The following is a 19,066-nucleotide window of genomic DNA, read 5'->3' as shown; positions in this document are numbered from 1 at the left end:
TCCCACCCTCTTTCTTTTTTTCTCAATAACAGTTTCATCTTGGCATAATGTTGTTGAACACATCTTTGATTTGAGAGCACGTAGAGGCTGAAATCACATAAAATAGAAAAAGACAAAAATATTTGGTAAGTTGCTGAGAAAACGACTGTTAACTTTCATACTATGATTTCAAACAAACTTTAAAAACAGTTTTTGTATGGAGCTTTTCTGAGTATCACTGATTTCATACACATACTTAAAAATTCATATAAACCAAGAGCCAAACACAAATGCAGGTCCTCAACAAAAACACAAGGGATATGTTACATGTACCTACATTTAATTGTTATACTGTAAAATTATATGTAGGTTATCTCAATATCAAACACACTCACACACACACACAAATTCTCCACAAACGATAAAACACACGTGAAGTATCTCTAAAACTTATTTTTTAAGGAAAACCCCTCTGTGAAATAAAGTCCATCATGTGTAGTGCAATGCATTGTAGATTTGTATTAAGCCTTCATGCATTTAGAATATTAACACTAAAAAGACTCCTCCACACACACCTCTATTGGTCTTTCACCTCACCTTGTTCCCATGGCAATGCAGAGCTCAGGTGATCTCAATATCTGAGACCATGAAAGCCTGGACTGACCGGTTCTGCTGGCTGAGACAAAAGATTGACATCCTAATAGCAGATAAGGAGGAGTGTCAAAGTACCTGTTGTACACTTCATCTCTCCTCAGAAAACACTTGCACGGTGATTCATAACCTGCTGCTCTCTGATATTCCCTCCCACAGGCTCTTATTTGTTTGTCCTCCTCAGTAATGACTTATTAAGACTCTGTTGTATTTACTTGTATGCTGTGTGTGTGTGTGTGTGTAATATTGTATCACATGTAATGAGTGCATAAATTAATTTGTTAGTATGTTTATATTATTAATGCATTTCATAACTGGAAGAAAGTTGAAAATGTTAAGATACAAAAAATACACGAATGACAAAAAAAATAATGTGACCAAAGGTAAAATAGAAACTTTCAGAATTTAATAAATAATAATTCAGTAAGACTCGTGGGTGTCCGTGATTTCACTCCGGCTCAGCTGAAACATGAAGCAGGGGAGCCTCTCCAGCAGCCGAAACTTTATCCGCAGCGCAGCGCACTCATTCATACTGCTGTCAAACCACACGGAGTTAAAGAACACCAACTTCCGGTATAGGCTTTTCAAAATAATGCCGTTCACTAATCAGCCTACCACAAAACACTAAAATGAGTAAATTAAAACACCAAAGTTACACAATTCTACAGAGGCTATCTGCATTTTAAGCAAAATTTTATGACTCATGAGTACTGTTTGCCTTTTAATTTTGTATAGTATATATTGATAGTATAACGTTGCATAATATGGCAATGATCAGGTAAAGTATCATAAAACTGTATTTAAGAACACTACTTGAGTAAATGTAATTAATTTATGAATCTAAATAATGTTTATTGGCTGAAATATTGGTACACAAACAATGACTTCGACTGTTTTTCATTGCTCTTAATATAACAGTTAGAAATATACATAAAGATATACATAAAGCTAAAAGAACAAAACGGAACAAAGACAGATAAACATAGACAATGAACTCTGACAAACAGCTAGGTGAAAAAAGTAATGTAATGAATATACATAAAACACAACAATGAACAACATACAATGTCTATATACAAGCCAAACTGCTTCTGTAAGGTATTAAAAAGCATACAATAGCACAAAAGATCACTGGAATAGATATTAAATTATCAATGCAAAAATTTACTTCACATGCATGAAGCGGTTGGATATGTACAGTACATAAAGCATGTTGGATTTTTATTTGACAATTATACACACATGCTAAAAGTGGTATGTAATTTAATTGTATAATTTAAGGGATAATTTTACAATCATTAAAATCCAACAGCATTAGTAAAACTTGCTTCCTCACCCAAATATTTGTGTTATGCATTAAAGTCCAAGAACATGATAAAGAGCACCACTTTTATTTTCTAGGCTCAAGCGTCACACTTCCGGCGCAGCTGCGGTCGTTTGCCGCTTTCTTGCCGCAGCGCTTCGCCCTGAGCGCATTCCTGGTACAGAGCGTTTTCAGCGGACCACAGAGGCTTCACATTCCAATGTAGGCGCGGTGGACTTTCTACGAGCTGCAGGTTGTTTCGTGTGCGCAGAAAAACTAAGTGCTTTAACTCCGCGTCTGCGGACTAATGACGCTGATTGTGCGCTCCAGCGACAGTTACTGCTAGCTGCTAGCCGCAGGTGGAGTGTACCGGGGGGACACGGTGGGAAATGGACTACGAACAGCAATCAGGATCTGAACCTACGCGTTTTCAAAGAGTCTGACGGACTGTGTGAGGTAAGGAGCTGGATCATTTTCTGTTTGTAACTTCCAAAGTCCTCTTGAACAAACGCGTATTGTCACAGCAGCCGGAAATGATTGAAAAATTAATCAACCAGGTAAATACTTTAAAGATACTGACGGTTAATGCTGATAACAAACCTCTTCTACGCTGTAAAAGTGTGAAACACAATTTAAAGTTAACCTCTTACCTATTATGATTTCAAAGTAAGACTTCCGGGGGACCAGGGGTGTGTTAGAATAAATCCTAAACAGTCCAGTGAGTAGGAAGTAAAAGCTAATGAATATCAAATGGACTATGGGCAGATTGCCAGTGCTTTTATTGTCAGTCCTCGAGTCTCATTACAGCTGATTATTCACTAACAGTTTGATTTCAGTGTTTTGTGGCCATGGCGGGCTGCTGGCAGTGGTGCCGCCGCACCTGCCTGTGCTGCCTGTCCGAGGAGGAGAAGAGGACCATCGCTGTGGACAAAGAGATCAAGAGGATCCTCAAGCAGCAGAAGAAGAAGGAGAGAAGGGAGATTAAAATCCTCCTGCTGGGTCAGTGACTGCACACAGAGCACCACACACACAGCTGTCTGTTCACCTGTTACATTAATGATGGCAGTGCAAGCACAATGATGCCAAATATGTTTATGAAGCAATTAAAATAAATTGAACTGACACTGGATGACACTGAAATCACAGAGAAGACGCGGTAAGGAGCACCCTACACACAGATTAAATACTGCTTGGCCTGTTTGGTAGCCTGCAGCCGAGAGAGAAAACTATGTAAAGCATGTGTCACCGTGTGATTATCTAAAGAAAGGTCCAGGTTGGGACTGGTTATTCGCCTGAAAACCACACTGATGCACAGTCCACAAACCCACAGGCCGACTTTGCAGCTGGTTTGATGAGTTTACGCCTGATTGGCAGCGGCGATGCTTTTGCTGTGATGCTCCAATGGAGGCAGGTATGCGACAGCTGGTGAAGCTGGATTAAAGGGACATAATGCTGCAGTCAGAGCTGAAACTATAAGTTGATTGATCAAGGAAATGTATCTGCGGTTGGTTTCATAACTGATTATTCATTTAAGGCAATTTACACAAAGCCAGACACCTTGTTCCACCTTCTTAGTTGTCTTATGTGGTATTAAATTGAACGTCTGTGGCTTTTGGACTGTTGGTCAGACAAAACAAGCAAATTGAAGCTATCATCTTAGTCTTTAGGAAATTGTGATGGCCATTTTTGTTGGTAAGATATCTTATACACAATCAATAAATATTGATTAATTTTAGTTAAAAGTCATTAATAAAAGAGGTACAGGAACATATTTTTGGCTGAAATACTTCCATATAGTCTAATTTTAAGGCAATATGGACAAATTCTACATCCTAATAATTATCAGTGTAATATGTAATATATTGATTTGGAAGAAAAGTATTAAAAATCATGGATTTGAATCATTAATCAAAAGTTGGACTGATGTTCATCACATGGAAGAAAAGTGTGTTTTTTTTAGTGTTATAATGGAACAAAATCTTTAGATTAATCGACCATTATTTATTTCAACAGTAGTGTGAACACAGCATCTTAAAGGATAACTTTCGTTTTTTACAACCTGGACTTTATTTGTACGGAGGCATTCCTCCACGTCAGAAGTAGTTGTCTAGAGACACTGGATGTTGATAACATGCCACCACGGGCTCAGAGGGGAATAGCGCCAGCATATCATAACAAAATACTGGAATATGAACGAGCTTCGCCGCAGATTATGCGTTTATAGAGGCTACGCACGGGTGCCCCAATTACTCGCATTATACGGATATACGCCGCTCTTCTGTGGCTAATTTCTTCAAAACGACTCCAAATGCCACCAAAGTTGTCTGGGTGTCTAAATGGTCGTATTTAATGCTAAAAATAAAGTCCAGGTTGTAAAAAACGAAAGTTATCCTTTAATACTTATACTCAGTTTTATTGGTGGGCAGCCATCTGCCTGGAGGGGTTGGTTGTGAGGGTGGAGGGGTGGACGTGGTTTCCTGCGCTCTTTTTATTGTTTTATTCAATCTGACACATTCCTGAAAATGAAACATGAGCGAAAAAGAGCAGAGCCACTATTCCACACGTGCCTCGTGTTTACTGAGCGAGTTTTTTGTTGCGTCTGTTATCGGCAAACGAAGTGGATTACAGGACGAGATCAGGATCAGCGGGACAGTTTCCTGGGGGAAACCCTGCAACGATAGGGAGAGACAGCCAGTAATAAGGCTGAATATCTTATTTCCTCGATCACTGTGTGGATGGCGGAACAGTCTGTGTACAAGCTTTTTCAGAAATTTTCAGTTTTAGTTGCCTTTTAAGACTTAATGATTCACATCAGGGCAGCACTAACCTGAACTAAGCATCTGTGATATGGAAATAGACATGAAATCAAGGAGGCTGGACATCCTGGTGTTTTTGCCATACTGTGTTGCAGCCTTTCTCAGCTTCTTCCCTGGAAACAGCTGCCTGCTGCAGCTGGAAACTGCCCATGAGCACGGAGAGACTGAACCAAAACAAGAAAGCTGCGGGTCTTAAAACCAAAACAATGAGCTGAAAGACGTTACAGCGCGGAGGAAAACTGCAGGGTCATGGTGATGTAAGGATGGGCGACTGGCTGAGTCCGCCGCCGGTTGTTTTGTTTTGATATTTGTCGTTTTATTTTGATCTTTTCTCCCTCCCACTTGCTGCTTCAGGTACCGGGGAGAGCGGGAAAACCACCTTCATCCGACAGATGAGGATCATCCACGGACGAGGCTTCTCCGAGGACGAGAGGAGGGCCTTCTCCAAATGCATCTTCCAGAACATCTTCACAGCCATGAAGGCCATGACGGGAGCCATGACGACACTGAAAATCCCCTACTCCAACCCAGAGAACGAGGTAGACCCGCCCGTACGCGAACACACCCAGTTACACATGAACACACACACAAACGCAGACGTCAACATGGGTGTGCGGGCACCAGGTCAGGCCTGACTGAAGACGAGGGATTATGTCCACATTATACAAGAGGCATCAAACACACACACACACACACACACACACAGCAGGCTGTAGTCTTTAAATAGAAGCTGGCAGCATCACCATGAACACACACAATCCTTGAGGCAGATGTTGGAAGATAACTCGCACAGACAACACCGAACAGGATGTCGAACAAACTTACAACTCTCACACGCAGAGTTCTGTTAAACCTCTCCAGCACAAAACCTCCTAACGTACCGCTTGTCCCGCCTCCCTCCAGATCTACGCCAAGTGGCTGCAGGACGTAAACACAGTGCAGATCACCCAGCTGGAGCGCGGCTACGTGGACGCAATCCGCCGCCTCTGGGCAGACTTCGGGATCCGCGTGTGTTACAGCCGTCGCTGCGAGTATCAGCTCCTGGACTCCACAGAGTAGTGAGTAGCTGGAAGTCGAGGCTCTGCGCGCCGTGCCACACCCTGAGCTGTGGGGCTGGGAGTCAAAGGGCATCACATGATAAGACACTGTCACAGCGAGGTGACAGCGATGATTATCATGACACAGGAATCTGTGATAAGCCATGTTCCCATCAAGTGTCGCATTAGAAAAAGCGGATGCAAAATGTTACAAAACGTTTAATATGCCAAATATTTTTTTTTGCCAGTTAAAGAAAAACATCTGCATGGCAGGATATCACAGGGAATGAAACCTGAGAACACAAACAGTGATGTGTACATGTGCCGTCATTCTAGTGTCAAACAGGCTTCAACCAAATAATCAGGAAGTAAAAGAGGCTGAGCTGCCTCAGTTCCATGAGTTCAGAGCACACTTTGCAGGAATTATCAGTTATTGTTCGTTAAACTCAACATTCAAACTTGGCCCCCTCCTCACCGGCTGAAAGCCCCCCCCCGCTCCTGACCACAGCTACCAGCCCAGAGCACCACCTGCAGCATCACACACAGTGACCCAAGAGCGCTGCACCTGATTGTCTGCCTGGCAAATATTTCATCAGATAACGTGCTTAGTGTGTGTTCACGCCTTTGTTTCTGTATCTGAACGAAAAGCTAATGGTTGATCAGAGTTTAGCCATCTTCAGTCTAGGAGCACCCGATAATTACGTGTCATCATAATGATGTAATTATGATGTACGGTAATCTGTCGAGTTACAGACAGCAGGCAAGAGGCCGCTCTGCAGACAAATACACCGTCACACATTTCTAGTGGGTCGTAAGTGATGACAGAGAGGGGCTGCTTTTGTGTGAGAAAATCCTGCAGAGCGTATTGTTAAACACCACATCTGTAGTAAAGTAAAACTGCAGTAATAATGTTACAATGTCTGTAGCAGCTAATATATCGCAGGGAACATGTGGCGACATGTGTTTATGGCACATCTGACCTTTGTACCAAAACTCACAGGTGGACGCACAGCAAAATATGGCCGTCTAGCTGTTTTTTTAAATGAGAAAGTATGGAGGCCGGAGGAGCTGCGTGTACTCATCAGCTCCAAGGTTTTCTGTTACTATATTTTTATGATGTGAAAGCTTTTTTTTTGTTGTTTTTTTGTGACAAATCAGTTCATGTTTTCTTTTCTTTTTGTTTCATTTTCATACTTTTCTTGATATGGTCCCATTTTTTTTGGTACCTGTTTAAATATTTTTCAGAATCAGAAAAGTTGAATATGCAAACATTCAATACAACAAAATAAATTACTCGCATAAAATATAAGCGGAATAAAAAAATAGAATGAATTGAATCTGCTAGACTCTGGATATTAACATGATATCACATGACATTTAACACCAGACAGTGTTGAAATGCTGCAGCGCAGAGGGGAATGTGTTCTCTGTTCATGATGGTTCTGGCCCGGGGGAAGAAGGAATGAAGGTGACGAGCCGTCTCTGATTTCAGAGCTCTTTCAAATCATCAAACCGGTCGCATGATGAATGTGTTTGATTTTTACCTTTGTTTCAGCCTCGTGTCCTTACTTGTCCTTGTAGAGTAAGTTTTACACTTTGGATTTATTACTGAGACCACTGGAGGGGGCTAGTTCTTTACAGACTCTTCTGTACCCAGACGTTTTTCAGCCATGTTGAAACCACCAGTTGATTAAGGAGTGTTTTGTGACATATTAATCACCTTTTTATTTTAACTAAAACCTCAACAGGTCAGCGTACAGATCACCGCAGAGTTGCCCTCGGACTGTGTCTTTTTAACTGAACAGTTTAAACATACAGTAGGTGTGAGCCTCACGCTCCAAGTATCTGATGTGTTGCAGAACAAAGGCTGGACTCAGCCTGCCTCTGTTTTCTCTCTTTTCTACCGCTGTTCTGTTCTGTGTTTACCCAGCAGCTCAGCCATCATGGTGTGTGCACGATAAGAGACAGGTAGTCAACATTAGCTAATGACACCTTGTATCAACACGAGCCATAAAGCTGTTGTCTGCACACGGGCTGATATGGACTCAGTCTAGTCCTTTCTCGTATTTTTAATCACACTTTTTTGTTTTTTTTTTTACCATCACTAGTTCATCGTATATCTTGTGTCGCTTCAGTTTGTTTTACGCGTTCGAGGCTGGATGTGAGGTAAACACAGGCGGTATGTTTATGCCACGGCTCAGAAACAGACTTTAACGCTGCTGGAAAACTTTCCTCTTCTCTCTTTGAGCTACATGAGCAACCTGGACCGCATCTCCGCCCCAGACTACATCCCTACAGAACAGGACGTGCTGCGGGTTCGCTTCCCGACCACGGGCATCCACGACTACTCCTTCACCATCAAGACCATCACACTGAGGTGATCAGTCAGACATTCGTCAGGGGCAAATCTAATACTGACACGACTCACTGCCCTGTGGAAAAAATACTGCACTCCTGACTGCTGCAGAGGTTTTGTCTGCTCATGCCTGTGTGTGTGTGTGTGTGTGTGTGGGATCACATTTCCGATTGAGTCTGCACAAAGCCTCTGCCGGGAAGTGAGGCGTCGCTTCTGGGTTCATCTTGAACACGTGTCTGTATTGTTTCTCTCTGACAGCAGAGGGAGGCTCTGACAGCAGCTCAGCAGACAGAGATCAACGTTCTCTTAACAGGAACGTCGTGTTCCCCGATGAAACGGCACAGGAGGAACGGCTCAACCTCCAGTTACAGCCGCGATTCCATAAAAGTTGGGACGCTGTGTAAAACTTAAATAAAAAGGGAATGCAATCTTCAGCAAACAAACTGAGTTCACTGATAGCGGTTTTATGAAGTGTTCCGGAGCCCGTGTAGTAATATCCTTTATGCTATCATGTGTTCACACAGCGGTGAAGCTCACACAGTCAATCTTGTCATGAGCATGATTGCACTTTTTTTTTTCCACAGCGAGTTGTGGGAAATGAGGAAAAAAGTGCGGTGTGAAAGCGTGCCACATTAAAAAGCGTTGGGTACAGTCAGCTTCACGAACAGGCAGCCGCGGTTTATCAGCGGCTGTGTGAGAGCAGCCTCTAAGCTTTCTGGACAGGTGCAGTTGTTTCGTCGTCTTGGCTCCGTACTCCAGCAGATTAGATCTGACGAACAAAGGAAGGAGGAGGTTTTTATTATCGTGTCATGCATGCAACCATGTCCCCTTCTGCACGCCAGATCCAGTGTGCCACGCGGGCATTTTTAATCAAGGCTACAAAAATATTTAGCATATAATACTGGAGAAATCAGAGTAAATACGAATTAAAGAGCCTGTCCTGACTTATTTTCCACGCATTTGAGATGAAGTTAGCAAACTTAAACACATCAACATTAATTAATTTGATGTATTAATTTGAGGACGACAGAACGATGGCTACAGGGTTAAAGGTCTGACTTTTAGTTTGAGTGTGGGTGTAGAAATGTTCATAGCTTTATTTCAAATCTAAATACAGAACCAATAAAAGTCTAAATACTGTGTGACTGCTCTGTGCATAGTTTATGTATGTCCATTACATAAACTATTAGCGAGTACTGATTGGTTGCCAGTTTGCTTGCCCTGTTCAACTCCTCCTTCCTACCTCTGCTCCGCTCCCTGGCAGGATTGTGGACGTGGGCGGTCAGAAGTCGGAGCGTCGGAAGTGGATCCACTGCTTCGAAAACGTCACCTCCCTCATCTTCCTGGCCTCCCTCAGCGAGTACGATCAGGTCCTGGAGGAGAGAGAAACCATTGTAAGACCACTGTGTACTTGTGCTGTCACGAATGTGTCTGCATGTCTCTCACTCGCTCTACCACTGAGGAAGTGGGACATAATAACAGAAACAACCTCATGAAAACATTTTCTGAGTGAAAAGAGTTCATAAACAAACTGGTTCTCACAAAGGCAGCCTGGTAGCATAGATCAGCCATGTCCAAACTTTTCCATAAAGGGCCGTGTGGCTGCAGGTTTTCGTTCCAACCAAGGAGGAGCACACCAGGCTGGACTCATTTAATCAGCTGATCTCACTTTTCAGCTGATAACTAAGGGATCCCTTGATGTTGATTGGTTGGCCTGGTGTGCTCCTCCTGGGTTGGAACGAAAACCTGCAGCCAAACGGCCCTTTATGGAATAGTTTGGATATGCCTGGCATAGATGTTAAGTTGAATGTCATTTTCATCTATCTATCTATCTATCTATCTATCTATCTATCTATCTATCTATCTGAACCAAATAAAGTACAATATTGTCAGTCACATGTACTTTATCAGAAGTACTCATGCAGAATCGCCCCTGTTTGGAGAGTGTTTATTATTGTTATTATTTCTTTTATATTATATTTAGAGCTGCAACAATTAATCAATTAGTTGAGATCAGCAGCCGTTTTGATAATCAGTTAATCATTCTCGTCATTTTTCAAGCAAAAACTGCCAAATATGCTCGGATTTCAGTTTCCTGTTGAGCTTTTTTTGTTTTGTGTAATTAAGACAGGACATGTTTGGGCTTTTGGACTGTTGGTTGGACAAAACAAGTAATTTGAACACCTTGGGATGGACATGTTTCATTACAGCATTGATTGAACTGACAAATCAATCCATAATTAAAACAATTATTAATTGCAGCACTATCTGCCATACCTATTCATCCATCTTCTCTTGTGTCTCTCATCCTAACTTTTTCCCAGTGTCGCTCTAGCTGTGGTCGTTTCATCCGTCCACCAGCAGGCTTCACTCTTGCACAAGAAAACCTCTGACTCCCCCCCCCCCCCTCTCCTCCCTCCTCCTCTCCACCCCCCGTCGCCTTCTGTCCATTCCTCCCTCCCGTCCTGTGGCTAAGCCGTTTATCTCTCGCAGCCACTTTTTAGTCTGCCAGCACATTCATTAACCTCCACTGTGGCCCATGAGCTCCAGACCCTCCATAAACTCCCCCCCCCCCACCTCCCCACCTCCCTTCAAAAGACTGCTCCCTCTCTGCCTCATCCTCAGACATCCAAATCCATCTTTCCATCCCTGAGAACTCATGTGTTTCTCTCTTCAAGTCAAAATCATCTCTGAAAACTCTTTGGTGTAAACTTTTTATCTGCAACAAAATCGCCCCCCCACACATTGAGCTGTAGTGCTGCAGCCTCCAGTATGATATCTGTGTCGTTCCTCAGAACCGGATGCATGAGAGTCTGGCTCTTTTCTATACCACCATCCATTCTCCATGGTTCCTCAACACCTCCATCATCCTCTTCCTCAACAAGACTGACATCCTGGCTGACAAAATCCAGACCTCTGACCTGCAGAAATACTTCCCCAGCTTCACAGGTAAGCTGTGATCCATCTCCCATCATGATGAATTGTAATGACTTTGGTGATCCCTTAACTTTTCTTTTCCAATCATTGGGTTTATGGCCAAATACCTGCAGAACTCTAACAATCCATCAGCCTCAACTGTACTCTGTGTTTAGTGGTAATGAGCAGAGATGGTCAAATTATAAATATCATGCCTGCTAAACATCAACATGTTAGCACTGTCATCGTGAGCGTGTTGCCGTACTAGCATTAGCATTTAGCCTAAAGCACAGCGCTGTGCCCAAGCACAGTCTCACAGAGCGACACTGTAGACAAGCGATTCAACCAACCAACCAGTCAACATTGTTGCTGAAACCCTGTGACGACCCTCCAACCCTCACCCCCCTTGGGCTTGACATCAAGATCATTTGTTCGCTATGATTGGATGAACAATGTTCAATGACTCCACTTTGCCGTTCTAGGAAAAAAAAAACTTCTAGACTCTTGTTTGACATTTTAGAAGATATGACATTTACTCTCTATACTCAAAAACATTCTTAGTAGATTGATCGATGAAGATAATACTCACAAGTTTGTGGACTTAACTAGACGAACTACAACCTTTTTGGAAAACTTATCAAAAAAGTTACCTGTTGTTAAGGCAAATGTGTGTGTGTGAATTGTAGTTTTGTGACTGGGGACAATCATGGTGGGAACACTGACACAACCAACCAGGTCTGAAATTTCAAAAATCAAATTCAGCACTTTGTTGAAGCTAAAAGGCAGGTTTCCAACATCCAAATGAGAAATGACAACAGCAGTCACCACCGACATCTACAATTGCAGCTAGTTTTCTGTAGGTGTGTATTCTCATCACTATCAGGACAGAATCATCACGAGACCCAAAAAAAAAACAAAAAAACGGGGGGTTGTGATGTTGTTTTCCTCCGGCCAATTTCCTTTGGGCGTTCAGCTATCTCATCTCATATCTCATCCTGCTGTATCAGGTGGAAATAATGTGTCATTTCTAAAGAAATAATTTGCAAAGTGATTTCAGCCCCAGTGCACCCCTGACTCTGAACTGGTAGGGTTGTCCCTCCATCGCTGTCCTGGTGTCAGCAAAGCCAGCAATCATAATAGCTTTTTTCGCTAGCGTTCCTTCTTCCTCTACACACACACACAGAATTGTGTTTCCCTCACGTCAGAGGACATTACATTGACTTACGTTCATTTCCTGGAGACAAACCACTACTTCCCTAACCCTCACCCTAAAATGTAATGGTTTATAATATGGGGACTTGCATTTTTTCCCTATAAGGTCCCCACAATGTGACTGTGTAAACAGATTTATGTCCCCACAACATTAGTAATACGTGTCCACACACACACACACACACACACACGAGTTGCAAATGAGTCACTTCCAGGTACTTGGTCTGCTTAATGATGTGGCTGCAGCTTGTGGCTCTGCTGGTGTGAAAGGCTGTAGAGCGTTGCCCGAACCCTCCCCCCCCCCCCACCCCCCCCCCCCCACCCCCCATCACCCCTCCAGCACCACCATCTCTCCCTCTGTTACCCATGACAACCACAGACAGATACTGTGCTTCCCGCAAGCCCTGCACCCCCCGCAAACCTCCGAGTGTACATGTGTGAAGTGTGTGCGCGTGCAGAGCGGGAATTAGGTGCAATCAATTACTTGTGTGTCTGTGTGTGTGTATGTGCAGTGCGCCCACTGTGTTGTACCATCAGCATTAGCAGGGTAAAATAATGACTCATACAGGGTCAAGCTCCTTGATGTCAATTTAACCTTAACGACAACTCTGAGCAGCTCCCACCGCTGGCCGCTATTTGCTGCTAATGCTGCCGTGGTCCTGTGTGGAGACTGTGTGGCCCTTTTTACTGTCACGACATTTGAAGGCTGCTGTTGTTCACCGGTGTACTGTTGTCGAACTGTTGGTCGAATAAAACGGCTAAATTGAAGACGTCACTGTGGGCCACATTTGATGAGCATTCTGCACTCATTTTTGACATTTCATAGATTAAACAGTTAATTGGAAGAATGGTGGATTTATTATGATGGAAAATTAACAGTTGCAGCCCTAATAAACTGGAGCCTCTATTCTGGCTCCTGTCGCTTCAAGGTTTTTTATCATGCAGGCTATTTTTCAGCTTTTGCTTTAGCAACATCACAACATCCTGCTGGCATGTAGATCTGAGATGACATGGAGTTGGTAGTTATCAAGTCATAAATAGGGTAGTATTTACCAAAATAATAAACAAGAAAACTCACTAAAATAAGCACCTGCCCCAACTATTGATTTTGCTTCCTGTGGCCCTTCAAATAAGCTTAGAGATGGCAAATTATAAAGCAAAACATTTTCTCAGATGACAACATTGTTGAGAATTGTTATAGTGACAAGGGAATATGTTTTCTTATTGCAGCATCACATATATCTGCAGATTCATTTTCTGTCAGTGCAGTAATCGATTACTTGACTCATTTTGTCAGCTCTAGTCCCACTCATCAGCCTTGTCTCCTTCTCGCCCCTTTGACAGGGAAGAAACGAGACCCCGAGGACGCCAAAAACTACATCTGCAAGTTGTACGAGCAGCAGGCCATCAACCACGACAAGAGGGAGGAGCGAAAGACTCTCTACCCACACTTCACCTGCGCCACAGACACCAACAACATCCGCAGGGTCTTCAGCGATGTCAAGGACACGGTGCTGCTCAAGTCTCTCAGGGACTATGGAGTCATCTGAACTTTCACTCAGTGGTGGAAACCGCTGGTTCTTGTCTCTGGACTGTTTATGTGTACGAGTGAAGAACCTGAAGAAGGCCAAAATGTCGTCTCTTTTTTTCCACTTAAAAAAAAATGCTGGCTTCTTTCTAAAACCAAGTCCGTGCTCTTCTCTCAACTTCCCCACCATCTCTAGCCCACTCACTCCTCCTCTTCCTCTCAAGGCTGAAAACCTGAAGACCTTCAGGGGTGTTGGGGATCATCTGACTTCTGATCACGGAGTGATCGTCCTCATTTCTCTCAGCTAGCAGCTTTTTCCCTATTTTGATTTTTTTTTTCTTTTTATAAGATGAAGTGTTTGGCTCATGCAGTGACTGAATTGATCCATAATTGAAGAAGAAGCAGAGATGCTATGAAGTGCTGCGCTGCCATTAACGGAGTAATGACTTTTACAAGTGGAGACGGGGTCATGCTAGCGTACACCGCCCTGTCACACACATTTTAAGTGCTTTATTTGATTCCACCAGGTACGTTCAGGTGTACTAGATGCACACACTGTCAACACACAAACATTTTCCATCATGCACCGTGACTGGAAATACACAGATCACAATCTGCTGCACCTTTTATTATTAGACATCTTGTATCAGGGGATTTTCTCTGTGATTAATGTCACCACAGAGTCTTTGATTGTTTCACAAACAGGGTGCCAAAATCCCTATTGATTACCGTTATCTCACACTGGCAATATTTCTTACATACTATCTTATTCAACACATCTGCTCAGCACTGTCTCTATCAATTATCAAGTGCAGGACGACTGTGTAAACTGTCTCCTATTTAGTCCTTCTCATGATGCCTTAACAGCAACATGTGATGAGACCCTTCCATTACCCTCAAGTGTGCTTTTCACTGTGCTCTACAGCCGGTACAAGCATCACAAACAACAAAGACAGAATCACAACGGATGTGATGTGGATGAAAAGAAAAGTGCGAATATAGAATCAAATGCTTCAGCAAATGGATATTTATAGCTTCTTTTCAAGAAGCACAATTTGTTCCATTTTTAAAATGTATTTTCATCTAATGAAAAAATAATGAATTTTACATTTCTTTGCCAAACATCAATTAAAGGGTGCTGTAAAGCAGCTGAGCACTGGGGAAGGAGGCGGGCATGATGGGTAGTTTTTCTTTTTTTTTTTTGGCTGCTGATTAGGGGATCCACCTGTTGTTGGTACGCATCAGTTTTATTGAAGTGTGCTTATGCACGACACCAAATCCTGACTTGCTCCACTGCTGCTTTTATGTTTTAACACAAGTTTTAAGAGAAACTTTGATTGATTGCACAGTATAGGGCAAAACCCATCAGATCATTTAAGAGTATCCAAGGTGCTCACCACTGATGCCTTATTGGTAGGGAAAGATAAGCACACAAAGAAGGAGATATGGATGGTTTACATAAAAAAAACTCATAAAGTTCTTTAAAGTGGCTATAATCAATATTGTTAGATTAACAATGGGTCATATGACTACTTGTGTGTGACAGAAGGGACAGCTCACTGTTCATTTCCGTCCCACAGCTTTGTTTCCGTTGCCTCTCACCGCTCTCATAGTGTTAATTCCAGGCACAACAGGAAGCTGCTTTGAACAAAATCAGTTCTAATAAAACCACTTTAAGCTCCCCGCACAGCATAAAACAGCAGACCGATAAAGTTTGTGAAAAGCTGGTGAACACAGCGAAACGTTTATTAGCTAAAAAGCCAGATATTTCCCTCAGGAGCTGGTGGAGACCAAAAACAGAGCTAAAAGAGGATTGGACATTGGACTTACATTAATCAGCTCGCCAGAATCAAAACTAAATGAATGCTAATATATTCTAAAAACTGTTTACATTTCACCATATCAAATTAAAAGGACAATGTTGCGTATAGTGCTTGTTTCTGCTGCCCCCAAGTGCCTAAAAAAATCAGTTAAAGCTGGTCCAGGTGCTTAAATGTTTATTTTTCAGTGTTGTCTGTGAAATGTGCCTGTTGTGTCTTTGTCAATGTCAAGTTTCCATATGGCAGTAAAGCCAACAGCAGCTTTCTAGCAGCGTGACGTTAAGTGTTCAGATGGCCAAGTCTCCACTGAACCTCTGAACATGCGGTTTAGATGATTCTGCACCGCTATTTTCAGCCATCTCCATTCAATTTTCCCGTCAGCTCAATGCAATCAATGGGCTTCATTAAAATCGCTGACGAGTTGAAATCAACCACGGTGAAAAGAATCCAACAGGCGATCTGCTGGACAAAGGGTAAAGAATATTAATCTGAGGTGGCAGTGTGAAGTCTCTGTGCATCCTATTTATATCAGTGTGTGGAGAGGGGAATTTTATAATATTGATTAGAAGCGTGAGTTCTACCCCCATGTGCGTCATTGAGTGTCGAGTGTGTGTTGAGTGGAAAATGACATTGAAATTCATTAAATTAACTGACCTTGATGGGATGCTAACATTAGCTCGCAGTATGTCTGTTATGTGGTTTTCGGCTGCTGTTTTGTTAATTGTACATGAAGTGTTTTGATCTCTACACACTGCTACACTTTGCATTCAGATGTGGTAGCCACATTGTTGAATCTTATTGATGCCTTCAAACACAAATGTATAGTTTTACTCTATGTTTATTGATGACTACTATACCTTTGATTAATTTTTAACTGCTGTGTTTTTTTTTAAATTTTGTTTACCAACAGCACATAAACTGTGACCAGACAACTACTTTTCGTGCATTGGGAGACAGAAAAGTAGTTCACATGTTGTGTAGACTCGGGTGGAGGAAGTGGGCAAATATTTTTTTTCTAGTCAATATTAAAAACAAACTTTTGAACTTGCACCCCTCTGCTTGCTTGTGTTTGTTGTCGTGGCAGATATGGCCAGAGAGAGTCTCCTAGTCTACCTGTGTGATGTGTTTTCTCTTCACCGCGCTGTGAGGCTCCTTCACCAAGGCAAACATGGTCTCGCAGGCTGCAGTCACGTGTTGCTGTGACTCACATTTGCAGATGAAACCGCAGCAGGATTTCTTTTGGATTGACGCATGGGATTTTTTCACACCTCCCTCATTTCCATAAACCAATATGTGCGCATGTTTCAGATAACTGCTCTGTAAAAACAGCTGTCACATCTGTTGAGAAAACTTTCGCCATGTTCAGACAGTCGTTTGCAAGTAGATGCTAGTTGTTTACCCGTCTTATTCTTCCATCCTAATGGCAGAAGCAAAGTAGTTCCTCATAAGTGAGTGACAAATGGCTTCTCCAAACAAAATTCAGTCATAGTTTTCTTAGAGCGGGAATCGCTGCGCCGATCTACTGACACGCCACATGACACGTTAAATATTATCCAGATAGACAGATAGTGAAGCATGTCCCTGAGTAATTTCACTGTAATACACACAGATGAACACGCACACACATACGTACGTTCACTGTGGCTGGTAGTGGCTGTCAGAGGAGCGCGCCACAGGAGTGTGAGAGTGTGATCCTGTGGCCCTGGTGACTGTCAGTCTCATCCACAGGACTTGACATTCTCAAGTGTGTGTGTGTGTGTGTGGGGGGGGGGGGGAAGTGATGAAGTCTTGTCTGAGGGTGCATGTGCTTGTGCACTTGCGTATGAGAATGCGTGTCAGTATGTCTGCAGCTGTGTGTACATCTGTGCCTGTCTCTGTGTGTGAGCGTGTGCGCGAACCTGCCAGACAGTGACAGGGCCAAGGCAGTCCCTCCTGTTTCGGCCTCACAGCTCTGTCTGCCGTGAAGGTGCCTTGTTACTGCGGCCTCATCTCTCCAACTCCCGAAGCCCCTTCCACCTGCAGCCAACATCACTGCAGTCGCTTAACCATGAAAATGCATTCAAAAAAAAAAAAAAACATGGCACGACACAAAAGACCGCTATTTACCTCTGACTAGGAAGAGACACTGAAGACACTTACAAAGTGAATGCCCGTCCTCCATCCTGCAGAGGACACAAATGCTGCATTCACACGTTGGCAGAAAACAGGACAAGCTCCTGCACCACCTAATTAAAATCCACTGCTTTCAATGCTAACATCTAGTTATGCACTTTGCACTCTTGCAGTTTAAGGGACAATCGAGCTCTTAAACATTGTGGTTTTTCTACCCCTCGCGTGAACATGCGTGTCACGTGATGTTGACTCAGCTTCTGCCGTGTTCTTCTCAATGATGCAGATTTACTGTGAAGAACTCGGCGGAAGCTGTGAAGTGAGCAATCGAAGTTGGACCTTAAAGTGTGTGTGTGGCGGCTTACTTCAAACTAAATAAGTCTAAGCTCATCTAGTTTGAAAAAAGAAAGGATTTGTTTTGTTTCTACCCAGAAGAAACCTCCACGACTGACTCAAATCCTCTCCATAAGCTCACAGAATGGGCTCCATTATGAGGCAGAGCCAATTTTGCACGTCTGACATTTAAAATGATTGATTCCGCCCGAACCGAGTGAGCAAGTCTCCGAGAAGTTGGCTGTGCAGAAGAAGATGAGGGGATTTGACAACAGGTGGGAAGCCGTTCCTTGGCGGCCTTCACTGATAATGAGGGATTTGTTTATGTAAATCTTTAACGACATCCCCACACACGGCAGCTCCGTAAGATAGCTGCTGTTCTGCATCTTGGCTCAACCCGAGCTCAGGCTGGCATAGGGTGCTGAGCGAGGGGGTGAGAAGTCCAGCAGCTTCTGTGATCTCCTGCGAAGAAGCAGAGCTGAGATGTGTCACGCAGGTTAGCCCGTGGGCTTTTTAAAACCTATTTTGCTGCCTGGTTTGTTGCTATGAACTGCCTGTTGCTGATAAGAGCTAGTCAAAGCTTTTTTTCCCCCCATTTCCAGCAGTGTTCCTCAAAGCAGATACACACCTGCTGTGCACTTATCAAACATGCGCTCCACATATCCAGATAGACACATGGATTCTAAGGCAGCTGCAATTACAACAATAACCTGTCAAGATTAGTGTGTAAAAATAGCTGCAATAATGTAAACACCTGTAGAACACAATGAAACCCAATACAAAGCCCTGCAGCAAAGTGAGGCTAATGTTCAGAAAAGTGCAGATTTAACTGCTGTAGCGGTAGTTTGTGATGTTGGATTGGACTGCATCACTATATATTGTAAGATGTTGCTGTTATTGTGCACCCACACTGTATATTTTCACTGTGGCAAGGGAGACGTGTTTTTTCGACCGGGCCTTTTCAAAGCCATTGCGGCATATGGGCACAAAGAAAAAAAAAGGTGCT

The 19,066-nt window shown here is 43.0% G+C and overlaps 1 protein-coding gene across 3 annotated transcripts; it reads left to right on the top strand.

The window, feature by feature from the left end:
- Positions 1 to 2,123: 2,123 nt before the first annotated feature.
- On the top strand, positions 2,124 to 16,658 carry LOC121605592 (guanine nucleotide-binding protein subunit alpha-11-like). Of its 3 annotated transcripts, none has more exons than XM_041935568.1 (8): positions 2,124 to 2,389; positions 2,770 to 2,932; positions 5,104 to 5,300; positions 5,653 to 5,807; positions 8,035 to 8,163; positions 9,407 to 9,536; positions 10,938 to 11,091; positions 13,615 to 16,658. In XM_041935568.1, the coding sequence occupies exons 2-8, from the start codon at positions 2,782 to 2,784 to the stop codon at positions 13,818 to 13,820; spliced, it is 1,122 nt and encodes a 373-aa protein (XP_041791502.1). In that variant the 5' UTR covers positions 2,124 to 2,389; positions 2,770 to 2,781; the 3' UTR covers positions 13,821 to 16,658. The 3 variants fall into 3 exon arrangements, with proteins under 3 accessions (XP_041791502.1, XP_041791503.1, XP_041791504.1); XM_041935569.1 differs by having other exon boundaries at positions 2,759 to 2,932; XM_041935570.1 differs by having other exon boundaries at positions 5,104 to 5,288; positions 13,615 to 16,657.
- The last annotated feature ends 2,408 nt before the right edge of the window (positions 16,659 to 19,066 follow it).

The sequence above is a fragment of the Chelmon rostratus genome, chromosome 4 (genome assembly GCF_017976325.1).
Source record: "Chelmon rostratus isolate fCheRos1 chromosome 4, fCheRos1.pri, whole genome shotgun sequence".
In the NCBI taxonomy this organism is placed as follows: Eukaryota; Metazoa; Chordata; class Actinopteri; order Chaetodontiformes; family Chaetodontidae; genus Chelmon; species Chelmon rostratus.
The sequence above is the reverse complement of the archived record's forward strand: the minus strand, read 5'-3'. Positions and strand labels throughout refer to the sequence as shown.

Bases quoted from the DNA above. Each gene is read 5' to 3' on its own strand.
- LOC121605592 (XM_041935568.1), top strand. From the start codon at position 2,782: ATGGCGGGCTGCTGGCAGTGGTGCCGCCGCACCTGCCTGTGCTGCCTG. The intron at 5,808-8,034 runs GTGAGTAGCTGG...TCTCTCTTTGAG, and splicing joins CTCCTGGACTCCACAGAGTA to CTACATGAGCAACCTGGACC. The intron at 9,537-10,937 runs GTAAGACCACTG...GTCGTTCCTCAG, and splicing joins TGGAGGAGAGAGAAACCATT to AACCGGATGCATGAGAGTCT.